The sequence below is a fragment of the Scleropages formosus genome, chromosome 20, assembly GCF_900964775.1.
Source record: "Scleropages formosus chromosome 20, fSclFor1.1, whole genome shotgun sequence".
Lineage (NCBI taxonomy): Eukaryota > Metazoa > Chordata > Actinopteri > Osteoglossiformes > Osteoglossidae > Scleropages > Scleropages formosus.
Window position 1 is genome coordinate 4870226 of NC_041825.1, and position 18723 is coordinate 4888948.

Sequence of the window (18723 nt, forward strand, 5' to 3'; positions counted from 1 at the left end):
AAAAAAAAAAAAAATTGCATTTTTGTCAACTAAGTTCAGTTATAAATTCTACTGAAGTGTTTTATAGAAAGGGTATGCTGAAGACTGCCAACATCCTCTGTCTTGGGGACACGTTCAGGAACCACCGAACCGGTGCTGCTCCTGCACCAGGTCCCAGTGCTGTGACATGATATCACAATCAAGGGAGTTAAACGCATGTTCAGTCATGTTTGCACCACAGTGCTCTGTCATAGCTCGTGTTCCAGGCTACTGTCCCAGTCACCCTTTATTGCACATTCTCAGACTTGTCTGTTTTCGATCCATCCACCGTGTCCTGCTTATGAAGCGACTGCCAAAAACATCTCAATTCTCTGGATGCCTGGGGGAGGCAAAAGAACCCCAGCAGCCCCATCTCATCCCATCGTCCTTTTCAGCCGGCACCATCATGGTTGGGGGGTGGGAGGGGCGGCTCAGTGACCGACAGCTCCTGTGCCAAATCATTGAAGCGCGCAATGTAGTCCACGCTGTTCTCACTCATCATGCAAGCAAGCTGGGTGTCCACCTGAGTGGGGGGGATCAGACAGTTAGCTAGTTCATGACCGGTGAAGCAGTAGGTGTACAATGCAATTAATCTTTACACTTAGCTCAAAAACACACCCTAAATAAATGAACGCGCAACCCTGACTTTAGAGCTGAAATTTATAGCAGCTTTACTCACATTTATGAGTTCAGGTATCATTTTGCATCCAAGTGGGTATGTTTACAGAATGTACAAATACCTTTAAAGGTCTTTTACCAGCTATTAAACACAGACTTTGGGTCATGCTTCGGGTAGCACTTTTGTATGAGACACTGGCTCCAGAAATTGTTCTCTGTGGTCCTATACTGACCCACAGCAGCGTGTAAGTAGTATTTATGAAGCGTCTCAATGGAAGAAATGCAAGACCCACCTCTCCAACATCACCAAGGCCACGTGTGTGGAAGGAATCGTGGGAGCTGCTGTCTAGCAGGCTGGGCCCCAGCAGTGATGTCCCGCTGGAGGGGCCTGTAGGCGTAAGCAGCATCTTCCGTCCCTTCTCTGGGGAGATCAGGCTCGCTAAAGAGAGAAGCAGCCATATGAAGATACACCCCAAATATCTGTCACTGAAAAGGAAAGCCAACAAAACAAGACATGGGACTCACAGAGCAGGCAGCCCAGCGACGAGTCACTCGAGTCATTGGGGTACCACTGCGGGTCATGGGTGGGCGATTCAATCCAATTCCTGTGGGGGCTACTGACAGGGGAGGGAATGTTCTTGGAGGCATCGCCACCATTGAGCTTGGCAGGGGAAAGGGAAGGACCATCACCTGTGTATTGGGAGCAACAACGCAGTCGTCACATGTAACAAGACGGGCCACAGAGACTGATACCAAAACATGGTGTACTTCAGACAGCTGCAGAGACCAACTAACCAACACTCACCATAGTTTGAGGAGTTGATGGCGAGCTCAATGATCGAGTCGCTGATCTGGGTAGCAGGCTCTCCCTGTGACAGGACCTCCTCAGGGGGGCCAGGCAGTGATATATCCAGGAGAGAGGCCACACTGGGCGGTGAGAGGATTGAATCTGCATCAGTAGCTGGAGAGGGGGGAGGAGGGCTGTTTTGTAGTGTAACCTGCAGAAAAACAATGAGGGGAAAAATATCACACACACGAAAATTAGCTACATGAGGGTAAATATCAGTCCTCAAATGGCTGATTGATGTTCAAATGATGAAGGCAGGTGCACCCAATGAGAAATACTTTAACTGCGGCCTCTAGGTTAACTGAAGTGAAGAAACACAGTCTGGCAATATCAGTGGGTCAAAGGCTTGATGCAATTGGTATGTTATTATATTTCATTTGTACATTTTCAATGAGACAAACATCCCAGTAGTTAAGGTCATTACATTGTAACAGAGCGAAAGTGTTATAGTTAACCTTCTGGACACTGACCGGGCGTAAAAAAAAAACCCCCCCCCAAATCTGAACAAACCTGTTTTATGCACACGCAACAGAAAGCAGAAATTTGAGGTTTTTGTCCAAAAAGCGCTAGAGACCAGGTTATAGCTGGCTGGTTACATAGAACTCAATCTATTAGACTGATAACTGTTCCGTGCACCTTCAATTGCTGCATTTTTCCTGATTTCAGCTCTCTGAGGGTTATTTTTTCCCCGTTTGTTCAATCCAGTTATAGCCTAATGCTAACAGACTGTACTTGTACCTTTTAGTAATAGAGCCCTTTCTTGCAAAGCAGTGTCAGCCCACTCACTCAACACCCCAACTTTGGTACATGTTACGTCGCTGGGTGTAAATGAAATGCAGAACATGGATGATGCATTACTGGATTGTTCTCATCACCATGCGTTCTGGTCCAGTTAGGCCATGATAGCATCATTTAGGGAACTGATCATCTCGGTTTTACTTTGCATACTTTTGACATTCTCCAAACGTGAGAGTGGTGCTTCTTACAGCTTGTTAAACATCCATGGAATAGGAATCTAGGGAGAACTGAAAGATTTGCAATCCTTTCAGTGTCTTGTCTACTAACATTTAAAATAATTGTATTTTTGTAAACCAAGTTCAGCTACAAATTCTGCTTCGATGCTTTTCAATCACTTGTCTCTCCTACCAGTTCTGTTAACATACTGCAAAATATAGACACTGATCTGCTTCAGCAATACCTTACAATAGCTATATTTCACTTCTCTTGTAATCCCCCGTTTCAAAGTAAACATGCAAAAAAAAAAAAAAAAAAAAAGAATAAGCAAGTTATATCTTTGCAAGTGGGTGGCACAGCAAGTACCCTTGCTGTCTCACAGCACCTGGGTGGTGCGAGAGGATGTGGGTTCAATCCCTGCTCAGTATGTGTGGAATTTGCATGATCTCCCTGTGTCTGTGTAGGTTTCCTCCCACAGTCCAAAGATATGCTGTTCAGGTTCACCCATAGTGTGTGAGTGACAGAGCATGTTCCACTGATCTATGGATGACTGACCTATTGTAATTAGTGCATCTAGCAGTGCAAGTAACCTTGGTGAATAAGGTGTGTGGGCTGGTACCTCCCAATTTGCTGCGTTGCTTCTCATCTCCAAGAAATGTGTGACACCCACATACCTCCGTGGAAACAATTGCTGCTGATGGTTGGTGGACCAGTCTGCTCTCTGGCTCTGCCATCACCACACCGGGGGTCAGGAGAAGACCGTCTGGAGCAGATTCCGCCAACTCGCGGGCGGGGCTGCAGGGGATGATGCCCGCTGACTTGGCAGCCAGATCTATAGTACCTAAACACAGCGACACACAGCAAACATAAGGTCCACTTCGTAGGTCAGAGCCCTAGTACAATGCACTGTACCTACACAGTATTCTCATTCTCTGGCAGAAAGGCTGAGGGAGGAACAAGCATGACAATCCAAGTACTCCCACACACCCTTAATCACCTGTTTGAGTTACAGGCCTAGACTTTCAATCTGCCAGTTTCCATTGTTCCCCCTTACTCAAGACTAATGTCAGCATTTAAAAACACCATATTACTTCTCTAGCTATGCAACTTCAAAATCGCAATAAAACTGAGGTACAGTGCTGACCCACTCATGACCATTAACTGATTTATTTAATCCACAGAGGGATCACGTTAATTTAGCCACAATTTCACGTGGCTAAATGTCAGTCTCAATTTGTGGCAGAAGTCTTATCCCACCAACACCAGCGGTCCACGCTGTTTGTAGGAAGTGATCTACGGTGTAATGATACGCTTGCGGTTGTTCTACACCTTTAGGGTCTCTACAGCACATGTATGTAATGAAGTCCTTACTAGACAGCTGAGTGGAAGTGGAGGAACTTAAAGGAGCGGCCTTGGCAATGAGGGGGCGGGAAGTGGAAGCCAGAGGTGGCTGGATAGGTCGGAAGGAGCCAGTGCCTGGAAGAACACAGATGCCAGTATAAACAATGAGCATTTTTAGCACATCATACTCATCCATATGTTGTTCCCCCATGACTGTAAAGAGCTTTAATTTTTGTCTTTTTCAGTCAAGACAGATTTAAGTGTTCCAACATCATACACATTGTTAGAATAATTAGCAAATTATCACATTTTTTCCAGTGACAGCAGACAAGTGCGACTTTAGAATTTAGCTAATTTTGAGCAGAAAATTTAAAACCTCATTGCCTTTAGATTGCACCATGTTGCATAGAGCACTTGATAACCAAAATAAGTTTAAATGATTTAACTGGGTCAAATCTAGGGAAATCAGAATTGGCTGAAAACAACCAGTGAAACCAAGATGACAGCTGAGCAGAAACTCATGTTTCTGGGTTGGAAAGAATATGAAAATTCCATTGAGCTTGTTCTATTATTACATTAATTAATTGCAATAAAATCAATTAAACACACCCCAGACATTCACTATCCAAACTATCCTCAAAGCTAACACACTAAAATATTTACACTGAAACAGGGTTGGAAAGATGTTTGCAAATTGCCACATGCACCTAACTGGCAATAAGTGCTACAAATCAGATTTTAAGATTAGGCAATAGAAGAGGAAAATGTTTATGCCAGGATACTGTATTCAGTGCGGTAAAATCCTTATGTAACACAATCTTAACTTGGGGGGGACTGAAGAAACTACCATATCCAGGATGTCCTACTCAAATAGATGCACTGCCATACAGCTTATACTTAGCCATTTTCAAAATTTCACTTTAAAAATAATTCTCTACACCTTAATTAAAGCTGAAAAACATCTCAAATTCAGCACATGACCTAAAAGGTAGAGCTGAGAAGCAGGAACAAGTTCAGATATTCTGCCAAATTTTGATCTGTTAATAAAGTGGAACAAGTACTAGGTTTGAGACACCCCCCCATCATAAGAATCCTTCAGTTCATTTGAGTTAGACCCAATAATCAGAGCAGTAACTCAAGCAAATCTTTTCTGCCTCTTTAATTAAGCAATCTGGGTAGAAAGGAGTGAAACTCAAGCATCATTCACGGCACTTGTGGCAAAACAAAGCCCTGTTGCCAACACAGGGCATAAAATATCACCATGGCTCTGAGGTGGTGGGGGTGGTGTGATGTACCTGCCACAGAGGAGTTTGAGAGGATGGAGAAGGAGCAGACATGCTGTGGGGTGTCCCCTGTGGTTCGAGGGAGTAGTGTTCTCTGTATGGAGAGCAGAGGTTCAGAAACATGGTGGCCTTACTAGTTTAAATCACACAAGCACTACACAGTAACAGCCAGCAAATGATTCATTACTGTTTTATTATTCATTACCTCATAACAACCCATTGACCGAAATGACAGTTCTGACCACTTGACTAAGTTTAATGTGATTGCTATGAGCGCAGACTGAAGCAATGACAATGGTGTTTCCAAGAACCACCCCCCGCTACCCACCTGCACCACCAGAGGTTTGCGCAGTCGACTCCTCGGCTTCCTCTGCTTGGGGAGAAATATGTCAGACTGTGTGAGAAGAGAGAAAAAGTAAATAAAATGGCAAACATTCTCAGCTTCAGGTCCCTCCCCCTACTTGTTCAAGTCATACAGGTGTCAGGGCTGAAATAAAACAGGTTGTTGTAAATTAAACCTACAGGTTGATAAGAGGTCAGTTAGGCTCGTCAGTGAAGAAAAAACATTTGGTTCAATAACTGACCTTTAGAATAATGTACAGCAAGTGTGCCAATACAGCAGCCCCTAGTCATGGAGCTCCACTGCATAGGTAGTTTTGTGGGACATTAAACATTTTTTGAATGCCAGTTAAGCAGCTATGGAGTTTGTTTAAAAAAAAAAAAAAAAAAACCCCCACACACTTTACATTCTCTTGGACAGCATGTGTATTTAAAAGTTAAACTGTGAGGTTCTCATAAGTGTTTCACTAGTATTTGCTGCCTCCCCCAAAATTAAAAACCACATTGCTAACAGGTTCAGTTATACAGTAGGTATACAGAAAAGTGTCTTATCTGGTTTTTAAAATACTCCAGTTTACTCATTTTCCACTGTTTTTGGGGATTCTGTTACAGCACGCATATAAGGTGAGGAAAACAGTTCAGGAAACAGTACTATAAATACTCCTGAGGGGAAATGCACAAACACAATGGCTGCACCCCACCTTTAATAAAGCAGCACTTTTAATGTTTTAAATTTTGCAACTGCACTGTCAATGAAGTGAACCGTTTGCAAGGGGGGCGTGCAGGAAATACAAGTTAAAATAATATGGCCTTGTTTTGTTTTTGTCAGCATCTTTTTTTAATAAATCAGTTCACTCACTGTACAACTAGGGACAAAGCTATGCAGCAACTGCGTTGTACCGGACCTAAATGGTTCCTTCTAAAAAGCTGATCCTGACTGAAATAAGAGCCAAAGCAACCAGCGTTCCTACATCTAGGTTTTTCCACCCAAGTGGAAGCAAAACATTCAAGTAAGAATGACATCCTGAATAAGCCTGTTGTATGCATAAAGGATATATACACACACTAGGCAATTTGCAAGTTTTGCACAATGAAAGCCATTCAATACAGTAAGCAACCAGCCTTTTCCTTTTTTGAGGAAGGAAAGCATTTTTTTCCAGAAATTCCTTTACATGGATTTGTATTAATGGACATTAAACAGCTTTGTCACAAGGTTAGTTTGATCCAACTTGTCCTAATGACAGCAGAGGCTACTCACACTAATTGAGTCCAGCTGCTGTCGAAATGCTCGCTCTGCCTCTTTGTTGGGGGACAACATCTTGCCATGCCTGCTGTTGGGGGGCAGCATTGTTGGGATGGCAAAGAGGCCACTGTCTGCATCCACGGGGGGCCCTGTCGCCACCAGGGAGCGTGGGAGGTTCCGCAAGCCTGGGCAGGGATAGGATAGAAGTCAATGAATTCAAAGTAGAGCTAGACGGTGGCGCAGTAGGATGCAGTCTTGGGAGATACTGGGGCAGAGGGAGAGTGGGATTGGCGTACCCCGAATGGAGGTCTGATGGCGGCCACAGCTTGGGCTGCGTACCCCCAAGGTAAGCACCTTCCCTGGTGGGGTAAAAGTGTGCTCCTCCTGGACTGCCTTCATTGGAGACGTGGCAGTGGAACATAGCTCTGGAGCCTAGGGGAAGGGGGGGGGAGCTCATGAATCATAGGTGGTGTGCGATTCTAAAAAGATGTGGTGCCCAGACCATGCGAGTTCTGGGGTACTCCCTAGCACCAAATCCTGGTGTGCAGAAGTTTACCACATAAAAGTTCATAATCCAAAAACTCACATTTTCCTGAAGTCATCTTTTGTACAGGTATTACTGATGCTGATCTTTTACTGACACCATTTCACAATTTCGCAAGATCTGTTACATGCTTTCCAAATTTCACAGGAGATTCAGCTCAAAGTAAAACAGTAGAAAGTGAAGCGCAGCGACAGCTCACCGGTTTGGGATTGACCTCAGTGGAGATGAGGCGCAGTAGGCAGCGCAGGACACGGTGGACGCTGGGGGCAGGCTGCGGTCGCTGGTCGCTCCGGGACACAGGCTGCCACTCATATTCCAACTGCAGCTTCCCTGGCTTCCCCAGCATGAGGTAGACCTCAGCGAGGGTCACGTTCTCTGTGCTGTGGGCACTCCAGCCCTCTTCCCTGATCTGCTGGGGTAGCCTCCCAGTCTGCCCACCACCACCAGCCTCCTCTTTTCCAGTTGGCCCACCCCCTCCTCCCCTACTACGGCCAGGCTCCGAATGCCCCTCTTCTGAGGGTTGGGCATCTTTAGTGCAAGCATCCCCCAGTGGAACTGGAGGTGGAGCCTCAGTGCCAACCCCTGGTTGCTCAGGAGACCGAGTCCCCCCCATGGTCCTCTCCTCCCTGCAATGCAAGACTGCCCCAGTATCCCTGAGAGAACAGGACTGGTCCTTCTTAGGTGATGCGTTTCCCTCAAGACATGGGCCTTCCTTCACCACCAGACCAGGAGCTTGCTTGTCTGAGTCCGTCACTGAAGAGTCCCCTCCCACTTCCCTGAAGGTGCCCCCCTCTCCTGAGCTACTCTGCCCCTCCATCTGGGATGGATCGCCATCCATGGGGACAGGGCCACTCCTTTCCTTTTGTCCTGGAAGGAGGGTGTGCAGAGGGGGAGCAATGTTATGCAAAGTGTTTGAGTAATTTTTGTCTTCTGCACCACCTGTGGACACATCACCTGCTCCTTCTGCTGCTGTCCCCCCTTCTGCTCGCCGCACCTCTCCGCCTCCCATACGCCCCTGTCGACCAGGACCCTTGGGGGCTGCTTGAATGCCTAGGATCTGAGCAGCAGGAAGGTCTTTGGCCCCAGGACGACACTTCCCACTCTCTAGCCAGTGGACGGTGCAATAGGCCTTGGAGTGCACGACTCTGGCCACACCAGGGAGAGGGGTCAGGTTGCTGTTCTCTGCAGGGTAGAGGAAAAGTTCTTCTCGCTCCATGCCCCAAGAAGACCGCTGCTGCCCTTCCAGAGCCTCCCGCTCCTCTAGGCTCTTCCACTGCAGACCACTGTTAAGGTAGGAATCAGTTCTGAGGTAAAACAAAACTCAAGATCAGCAGAACAGTGCCAACTCAACAGCCAGACAGATTTACCAACACTTGAGGGAGACACTAAGGGCAGCCAAGCACTGTAATTATACTGAAGTGGTAGCCAGATACTGCTGGTCCAATTCCCAGAAGGAGATCCGATGTTGTACCAATAACAAAGATGCTAACCTGGACTGTTCTTATAAAATTATCCACCTCCATAACTTGAAAAATGAAAGATACTGGTGTGGGATAACCTACTAAAACAGGTTAAGATTGTACTGGCCTTTATTTGCCAAAATTGTACCGAGCAGTCAGTACTAGCCTTCTCATTTGTGTACTATAATTTTTGCACAATCTTACACTTAAGTGCTCTTGCATTCCTGTGTTACTGCAGTGTCTTCCATTACTGCTTTGAATAATGCTGCTGTAGCCTCATGCAATTTCCTTCTGATCAGTAGTTTTTAAATCCATCATGCAAAAAGATACAATGCGCTGATCCTGTGCAGTCCACTTTTGCTTGAGGAACTCAATCAGGCTGGACACCTTCCTGTGGAGTTCAACCACCATCCTGCAGCAGACCGAAAGAGACAGCTGAAGGTTCAGAGGTCATAAGTACATTGCAAATTCTTTACCCCATTACATCTAACTGTGGTGTACAAAGTAGCTTAAAAGGACAACCAGAGTTAATAGGTTTAACACTGTAAAGGGCTGAAGTAGCACCTAAACCAAAAAAAAAAAAGTTTACAGTAGTGGCAGAGCACTGATTTTATTTGATAGCCTACCAGGATCTGAACATGGCCATGATCTGACACTTTGTGGACAAGTCTCAAACCCATGTGCTAGACAGACCACCATTTCCACTCCTACAGCTTATAATATATTGTGGAAAAACACTTAAACATTCATATTCTATTGAGCAGTCAGTTGTCATATGCCACCAGTAATGGGTAAAACTTTGAGCAGTTAAGTGAGGTGAACATCACCAAGGTACTAAAGTGCGTTAGCTCACCTTAGCCTGGGGTTATGTGCCAGACTTTGTACACGTGCCCATGAGTGGTTGCTACGCGGTTGCAACTCTACCGGCACTTTGAGAGGCAGACGCACGGGTTTCTGGTCCTCCTCGTCACTCACACCTGACATGGACAGAAAAGAGCCAAGACACAACACTAATGAGAAAGATGGAAGAGAGGAAAGGAAAACGTGATTGAAACCTGAGTCGCACATCCCACACGCAACTCGCTGCAAATGTGTTAGAAATGTTTCCATAGAAACCGATTTAGAATTGTAATCCCACCCTCCCACACCTTCCATTTGTCAGCATCATTATGCTGAAGGGATAACATTAAGGATACATTTTAACATTAGCACTATGCTTTCTCATTCTAGTGTCTACCTGAGAAAGGACTCCATCTTGCATAATGTGTGGTGTGTGAAGTTTTACAAGAATGTTAAATGCTTCTAATGGTGAAAAAAGGCGGATTTTTAGCCAATTAAATGCAAGCCACAGCACAAACCTATCTTCTTCAGAACAGTCTTGGCGCAAACGTGCCAAGTTTTTGGTCTTACATGGCCTCTCCGCAAAGAATATCCAGAGAGCATTCATCAGCCATATCCCACTGCTCTCATTTTTCGTAAGTGACCACAAACCAACAACAGAAGAGGAAGATTTTATCTTCAGCCTCTGTTGAGCTAGAGTTTATAAATACGTGAAGTAGGGATTTGTAATACTCAGCATATTGCAGTGTCAACCCACACTAATTTCTTGTAATTCTTTCAGTGGGGAAACAAACATCTCAGTGATGACTAGGGCTTTCATACAGAATCAGGAAAGATTAAACAAGCTATTAAGAAATACGCTGATTAAGATGAGCCATTTCATAATGACAGAGCGTGGCTCTAACAGTGGGCCTGAGAAACATCAAATGAGTCACAACATAACCTGTGATGTAATAGTTAAAAATACATATAAAATACATTTTTCACCAACAACAAAATGAGAACATTGGTATTTGTCCTCAGAAAACCATAATTATAGATAAATTATGTTTTTGGACATTTAAGGACATACCATCAGGGTCGCAGAGTTTTTTAAGTGCACGGCACATGGGTGCTTTGATCCGCAGGTTTCTACCCTTGGAGCGCACAGTGGTTGCCCTGCTCACACACAGGAGGAAACATGAGGTAAGGCCTCTCAAACAACCTAAATCCAAGCAACCTAAAGCTACATAAAATCCCCTTTCCACTTCTGAAATGTATGCACAAGCATATACACATTTGCTTTATGTAAAAGAATCCATTGAGCTGCTAGTTTGTGTTACCTTAATCTGAAATTCTGTACTTTAACAAAATTGAGGTTCTCTTACCCCTGCTGAATGAGCTCATTGAGTTTGGCAACGTTCTTATCATCCATTACTGGAAAAGAAAGAACACTGGTGACTTCCACCTCATTTAACCCATATTTAAGAGTCTCCAACACCACTATTCATCCTCATTTCCAAAGCCATTGAGAAAAGAAAAAAAGAAAAGGGGGGGGGGGGGCAAAAATGTCATCTTGTGCAAAGTACCACGTACTTGTCTTTTGTCAGATGGTTCCTTGCCAAATACCCATGCAAGTGTTATCTAAAGACATGCTGGGTGGGTTTCATGCAGTGACACTTACAGCCGCCAACCTTCTTCCTCAGCTCCGCGTAGCAGATCAGCCCATACAGCTCCCGCGACGACTTCTTCAGCACCCGTGAGTACACTGGAGACAAACATGTCGTAAATGTAACAAATCACAGCAGGCCTTTCGAAGAAGCAATGTCTGGCACCACAGAGAGCAAACAGCACGTCAGATTTCAGCACCAGCGCTACTGGAACAGGGGTGCTGCATCACCTCATGGCACCAGTTAAACTATGTATGACAACCTCACAGCGCTTGTAAAAATTAAAAGGGAAAAGCTCCATATACAGCATTACATGAAATGACTGAAAGGGCAGGATTTGCATGGTAGTCTTTCAAGTGGAAGGTTGTAACACAACTGCTCCTAAACCATCACTGTTTGTCATTTGCCATTTACTTGCCACCTGAATCAGAGATCATAAGTTTTGAGTTGCATCAGGTTACATCATTGTAGTGTACAGCTGAAACTGATTCTCGGTATATTGACCTAAAGCTGCAATTAGGGCAATGTGGTGCTAATATAAATATTACCATGAAAATTTCTCAAATATTTCACAGAGACAGACCATAAGCATAGCACACACTTAAGTACGTGCTGGACTTGGGGTCTGAGAGCACTCACCATTGGAGAAGTCGATGTACTTCGAGATCTTGTGCCAGGTGCGGTAGTAGAAGTGGCGGACCTGCTCCTTGTTCTTAACCATGCTGGCCGGCTTTCCTTTCTTCTTATACTTCAGTGCAATGTTATTCTGGATGGCTTCAAAATCCTTGCCATGCTGCAAAAGGAGGAAATCACTCTAAACACAGATTGCTTTTGTTCCAGCAAAAAAAGTGTTTGCAGCAGCATAAAACTGTTTCAACAAGAGCACTACCACCGTCAACTGCTCCCATAACACCTATCAAGTTACCTCATAAAGCCCCTCAAAAAAGGAGTTCTTGTCTTCTGTGCTCCAAGATTCCCACTGTCTTCTTGCTTTCTTCTGGCTTCCACCTGGCTCCTCCTTGTCGCTGGGCCCAAGGTTCCGGGGAGCAGACTTAGAAACACCCGTGGCCAAGCCCACAGGTGAGCCAGACTGGCCACAGCCCACAGGTGCCAAAGCCCCATTCTCAGCTCCTGCAAGAGAAGCAACACTTCGTGAGTATGTGGGGGGGGGGGGGGGGAATGGAAGGGGGATATACATTTCCACAGAGTGGTTTATCTAAACACCTACTCCATTCTGGCTCAATTTGAAATTACATACCTTGACAGGGGAATAGCTCACCACATTGAGAGGTTGAATAAAATTAATGACTTAAACTTGTTGACTGTCATTTTGCCAAAATCTGACCATAAAATACAAGGGCTTTTAGAAAACCATTTCGTGTTGCATATTCTCTATGGAGTGCAATTTATCCATCTGTGTGGGTTACATTCAAAATTACTTGAACAACTCAGCCTTTCTTCATCCCCACATGTACCTTTAAGCAACATCACACCATACATAAGAGTAGTGTCCATTAGCACTTCAGACCTTAATGTAGGCAGCCTAAACAATAAGCAATTCATAAAATGCTTTACTGCTCAAACTCACTGTTCCTTGGAGAACTTCACTCCAGAAAAATTAAAAATTTACTGTGCAGACCAATACGCAACAGAAGATGATGATGAGGAGGAAGGGACACTTCATATTCCACCTCGTACAACTGAGGAAGGGCTGATTTATACTCTGCTCAAGCTAATGCTTGAGTGATGCACTGTACACATAGAAAACTGCACCTCTGCTGTAAAATCCACACAAGCTCATGGACATACAGGCCACATTATCTCAATGGACATTAGCTTAAACTGCAGGCATCTATTGGCGACTGTTTCTGAGAATAATTCAGTCTGGTTTATGTGATTAAATGTCATATGCTGCTGTAGCCTTAGGCCATTTTCCAGAATTACTACTTGAGACACTTGCATCTAAAATACAAAAGCATAGCTTGCTTTTTTTTTTTTCGAAAAAAGAACTGCACAAAGCATTGGGATGTACTGCTTAATTAAAATTTAAAACAATTCAAAGTAGAATGCTTTCAAAATACTAGACGTATGCAATCAAGATCTTGTAATAAAATAAGTACAGCCTGCACTCACCCCATGAAGATCATGTTCCTGAAAAAACCCTTCGTAAGGTGAATGCTCATAACGCAAACATGTAACTGTTAGCTTTAATAAGTAAAAGTTAATGCATTCATGACCTCCAAAACTGACATGCATTTACACTAATATACCACAAAACCCTTTTAAATAGACACATTAGCAATCATAACATTTGAAGGCACTTCCCCTCCTTTCTCTATAGTACTGTTTTTCAGTTTTTACATACAATTAACACGATACACTATATAATATACATATGCGCATTCATTTAAATTTTAGGGCCTAAAACCAAAAACAGTAAGGACCAAGCAAAAAAAAAAAAAACCAAACACACACCAATTCACTTGCTGAACAAGGTGACAGTGTCACATCACCTGGGCTGTGCAATTTAACATGGGTTTGATGCCCTCTCACTCTGTACATTTCCCTTGTGTGCACGATGACCAAACTGCATATGGTGTGTGCATGTGTATCTAGCAGTGTAATTAAGGTAAATACTACATAATCATTGTAAGTCACATTGGAAAAAAGCACCTGCAAGCTGAATAAAAGTAAACATCACATTTAGCCATCAAGAGGTGCACAAAATCCAAATTCAATCCTTGAAAATGTGAAGAAATGTCTCGAGTTCAAGTAAGCGTACCGAGTAAAACTTACTGTGAAGTCCAATTCTCATAACTCAAATGTGCCTGTCTTAGGGTATGACTAAGAAAACAAAGCAATAAGCGAATACTGGGAAGTAACAAAGGGATTTCTAGCAACATCTAATCAGCAGCATTGAGTTACTTGTTTTAACTGAATGAAACAAACAAACAATCTACATTTGAGGCCTTCAGAAGTGGGGAAGCATGTATCCCTTCACCAGGCCATAGTCACAGCAACAATATCCTTTATTGATAAACACAGAAAAAGTACGATAAACAAAAGCCCAACATTCAACCAACACATTACTTCTCAAAGTCTTTAGGTACCCCCATCTTAAAATAAAAACTGGGAAGCAAGAATAGGGAGGTTCAGTCATTAGTCTATGCCAACAATTATGCCTGGGGAATGTAGGTTTGGTCCAAAAACAACATCCAAACTGAGCGGGAAAGACCACAATCCCCAGAAGAGGGCATGGAGAGCATGGTGCAAAGCCAAACATTCATCGTTCATGGTCAGCAGCTGACATGAGGGGGTCCAACCTTCCCGAAGAACAAGGTGGACCAACTCTCCAGAACCAAGGCACGACACTTGTTTTCACGTGACTGCTTAGAACCTGAGAGCAGGACTCCCAGCTATCCTCTTAAATGCTCTAATTGGATTTAATGAGACACTGACAGGGAAGATATCCTCAGGGATTCCTGATTTAAAAAAAAAAAAAAAAAACTTCATTATCAAATCATCATCAACAGACACTTAACCAGTGCATGGGGTCATGGTGATCTGGAGCCTATCCGGGAAGTACCGGTCACTTATCAGAGAGCTCCCTAGAGAGGAGCAGCAATCTATAGTAGGTCAGTGCCTCTCTCTCTCACACACACACACCAGGAAATTCACCTAAAATTCATGTCTTTGGACTGTGGGATCAGGTAGCACAGCTGTTAGATTCAAAGGTCACAAGTTCAAATCCCACTTACTGCTGTAGTGCTGTTGATTAAGGTACCCACTCTGAATTGCTCCAGTAAAAGTTATCCAGCTACATAAATAGGCAAATCACAGCAAGAACCTTAACGCCGAAAGCCGCTTTGGTGAAAAGCACGAGGGAAATATAAAAATATAAAGAGGAGCATGAGGAGGAAACCCATAAACACAAGAAGAGAGAGCAGGCAAACTCCACAGAGATGGAGCAGGGATTGAACCCACGTCTGGATGCTGGGGCACCAGCGCTACAACAAAAACACCAAGGCGTCTGCTAGTCGCGACCTATTGGTTTGCCTTGTATCCATTTTTTGTCAAGTTTTATCGTAAATGACTTCAACTAGAGATTGAAGATTCACCCCCTTCACGGCCTGTGTTCTATGTGGCCCAAAAAAAAAAATGGCAGCAGTGGGAAACAGGACTGGCGACTCTAGCCTGGTTTGAAGTGTGCTCGCCCGCTTCGACAGACTGACTCGTTTCTTCAACACAAAGGAAAAACCCAAACCCGACACTGAGCTGCGGGAGTCGCGCGAAGGTGTTTGCGAGATGACAAAAAAAGTGACGCTGCTCAAGGGACAGGAGAAGCAGGACGACGCGTAGCCCCCAACCTGGCTCGGCTGAGGCGCAGCGCTCCGCTCCGCTCAGCCTCGCCTCAGGCAGGTAGCCCGCGCTTCGGGTTCGTTCGCGAGGCGCCCGCACGAGCTGCCCCCCGTACCCCCTCCTCCTCCTCCTCTCTCCAGGTGCAGGACCGCCCCGCCTGCACTCACCTTTCCCCCTGGCAGCGCCGTGCCCGTTCGTGGCCGCGGCTATGGAGTCCTTCCGCAGCCGCTTGCTGGGAGGTCGCACGCTCGAGCGGAGGAAATGATGCTGGTCCTGGTTCGGAGGCGCCGGGACGGACGCCTGCGCCGGCGGGTTCGAGTCCTGCGCCTGCGGCAGGCTCGGCGTGGAGGTGGACGGAGCCGGTGCCGACCCGGACGGAGCCGTGCAGGATGGATTAGGACTCTGCTGTCCGTCCCTCTTTGTATGGCTCTCCTCCTCGCCTCCCTGCTCGGCGCTCTCCTCTTCCTCGCAGGCGTCCAGCTTTCGGCTCAATTTCTTCGGCCCTTCGTCCCCGCTGCCCTCTCCGAGGCTCGCGGTCATCCTGTCAAAAGCCCAACGAAAAGCAACACGTCGCGTTTGTGGCGGCACGTTAATTTTATCAACTTAAAAAGGCGACAATCTTTCTCTCTCAACATGGCCGCCGCTGTTTGTTTCAAATCCCCTTTCACCGTCCCGACAAAACACCCCGAAAAACCGTCCCCTCTCGGTTCATCGTCGCCACCGAAACGGCACAATCACCCGACAGGCACTCGGCACTTTCTTTATCGCCCTCTTCCCCGCCACTTTGGCCTTTTACACTTATTTTCAGCCGCACCATTAGAAACACAAGCGTCTCCACTTAGGCGCCCTGCGAAAGCGCCGCGCGACATTAATCTTTCGTCAACGCGCAACATTTCGCCGCGATCGAGCCCATGTTAAAGTGGTTATATTTGAGCGATCGTTACCCATTTTTGTGCTGGTCGGGAGCGGATGGGATCTTCTTTCTCCTCACCATGGATCCGAGGTGTTTGGACAGCAGTACTTGGCTAAACTGAGCATATTCCACGGCGAGCGCAGGGGACCTGCCAGCGCCTGTCTCCGTCTGCCTGGCCCCCCGGTTCCACGGCCGCCACAAAACACGGAGCCGCGCTTCCCAAACTACTCGTCCAACTCGACCGCAACTTCCTAAGCGAACATCCACGCAAACACGAAACGTCCGCGGAGCCCTGGAAGGCGAGGAGTCGAGCTCTCCGGCGCTCGGATGCACGCAGAAGCAGCGATGCGCTTCAAGAGTACAATGAAAGCCTCCTCTTGGCTCCGGGACTCAACTTTACTGCTCCCTACGTCATCACCCGATGAAATTTCCCAAAAGTTGTTTGTTCATAAAACAACGCTTTGCACGCGCGAGCCGCGTCCAGTCCGACGCCCGAAACGCTCCTCCCGCCTCTGGACATCAACATTTATGGATAGATATTTATTCGTGCAATTTGAGGTGGCGATTAATCTGAGCAGCACTTGACAGTCGTGACACCGCAATCCAGCCCAACGAGCGCGGCCAGCTGACACTTCATCATGATTATTATTGTCATAATTCATGCCGAGGCGACACGCGCACGACAACACTGACACGACTTTACATTGTATCGTTCAACTCGGCCTTTCTGCGTTACTCTTAAAAAGAAAAGAAAGAAAAACACACACATCAGTGTCTGACTACTGTCGAATAAAGTAACATGTGACAAACTATCACTACCAGGCAGGAACGCGTGTGGCCATATAATATAGGTGTGTTAATTCGACGGAGATTTTTAAACCCTCCAATAAATATGCAAATAAGGGAATAACGGTTCATTTACAAGGGGTCGGGCCGGATCCAAAAATAACCACGCGTGAATACAAAATAAAGATCGTCTGTTCAATGCGACAATTTAGTCTAGTTGCCAAGTAATACGCCGCTTTCTTTCAGCAAATATTCCTATCAATTATTCAAAGTCACTGCTGCAGAGGAGTTGCTCTACGAGTTGACGAAACATCTCAGCGCTTTAAGTCAGTGTTATAGCTGCCAAGTGCCTATAAGTAAGTAGTAGGAGGTTTTTGTCGGAACCTTAGAAGTCGGTTTCACGCACGTAAATGGTGAGCTCGGGGTTACTGTACTTTTTAATAAGACAAGCAGCGGTAACATAAAGTGCGGTTCACGTCTGGATACTGGGCACAGGAGCAGCTAAAATCAAACCTCAGATTTAGGTCAACGTTTCAGCGTCGTCTCGGCTCTCACTGTCACTCCCAGCTGCTCCCCGTCATCACGTTTTATCGTGACACTTGGAGGGTCCCAGGATCGCATGAAATCGTCTGGAAGTGCCGAGAAGCCCCCCGGTTTCCTCGCGAACGTGACACGTGCAAAAAAAAAAAAAAAGGCCTAAGATTTATGAAAGGTTTTCGTTTCGCTTGATGCGCGTGAGCGTTGCCGTTATCCGCCCACCGTCAAACGCGTTGCGATGACAACTGGCTGCCTCACCTCACAACAACTTCTGCCGAATAGAGGCGTCGAATATACAACAATATACACCAAATCACCTTAGTGACATCACTTTGTGAAAGATAAAGGTATGTGCAATTAGCAGTTACCTGTTCTCTCGGATCTGAGTTTGAGAAAACAACTGAAATCGAAACGACGGTGGTAACGCTGTCCCGTCACCTATCGCCGTACGAAATACATCGAATTAATTAATGTGAACAGATTCCCGCGTTTTCACAATGGTTTTTTAATAATATGCAGGTAAATTTAATAATCCTTACCCTTTCTTATGTACCGTTTCTCGGAAACTTACTTCCATCCGTCCGCCAGTTACTCCTCACGGCGCCAGGCAATAGCGGAAACCAGAAGCTATCTGTCACGGCTTCTCGTGCAACAGGGCACGCCCACCACAGTTCACAAACAAATAATCTGATTGGTCGATCGCGACACGCTGGCAAGGAATAAGTTTTATTGGCAGTTACGTGTACCAATAGAAACTCCGAGTGAGAATATCGATTGCGCTCAAAAAGACAATCAGAAGTCGTTCCTCCACAACTCTTTCCTACGTCATTTCATTCATTCGAGAACGTGAGGGCAGAATGTTTTCCTTTTCCAATGTCTCAAAAAGGCTCAATCGATAGTCACCACAACTAAATTATTCCTTCTAATAAAAAGACTACAGTACTGTTTCAAATAACCTATTTAAATAAGCAAATATGACATATTCATATTCA

The 18723-nt window shown here is 45.4% G+C and overlaps 1 protein-coding gene across 1 annotated transcript; it reads right to left on the minus strand.

Annotated features, from left to right (window-relative positions):
* On the minus strand, positions 1-17701 carry cramp1 (cramped chromatin regulator homolog 1). Its single transcript, XM_029246851.1, has 20 exons — positions 16440-17701; positions 15663-16036; positions 12062-12267; positions 11776-11929; positions 11151-11234; positions 10855-10903; positions 10560-10645; positions 9501-9624; positions 8978-9059; positions 7387-8460; positions 6940-7075; positions 6659-6828; positions 5390-5455; positions 5074-5155; positions 3809-3913; positions 3112-3278; positions 1442-1634; positions 1162-1326; positions 930-1075; positions 1-541 (listed from the first exon to the last, which is right to left on the minus strand). The coding sequence occupies exons 1-20, from the start codon at positions 16487-16489 to the stop codon at positions 410-412; spliced, it is 3645 nt and encodes a 1214-aa protein (XP_029102684.1). The 5' UTR covers positions 16490-17701; the 3' UTR covers positions 1-409.
* Between the last annotated feature and the right edge of the window lie 1022 nt (positions 17702-18723).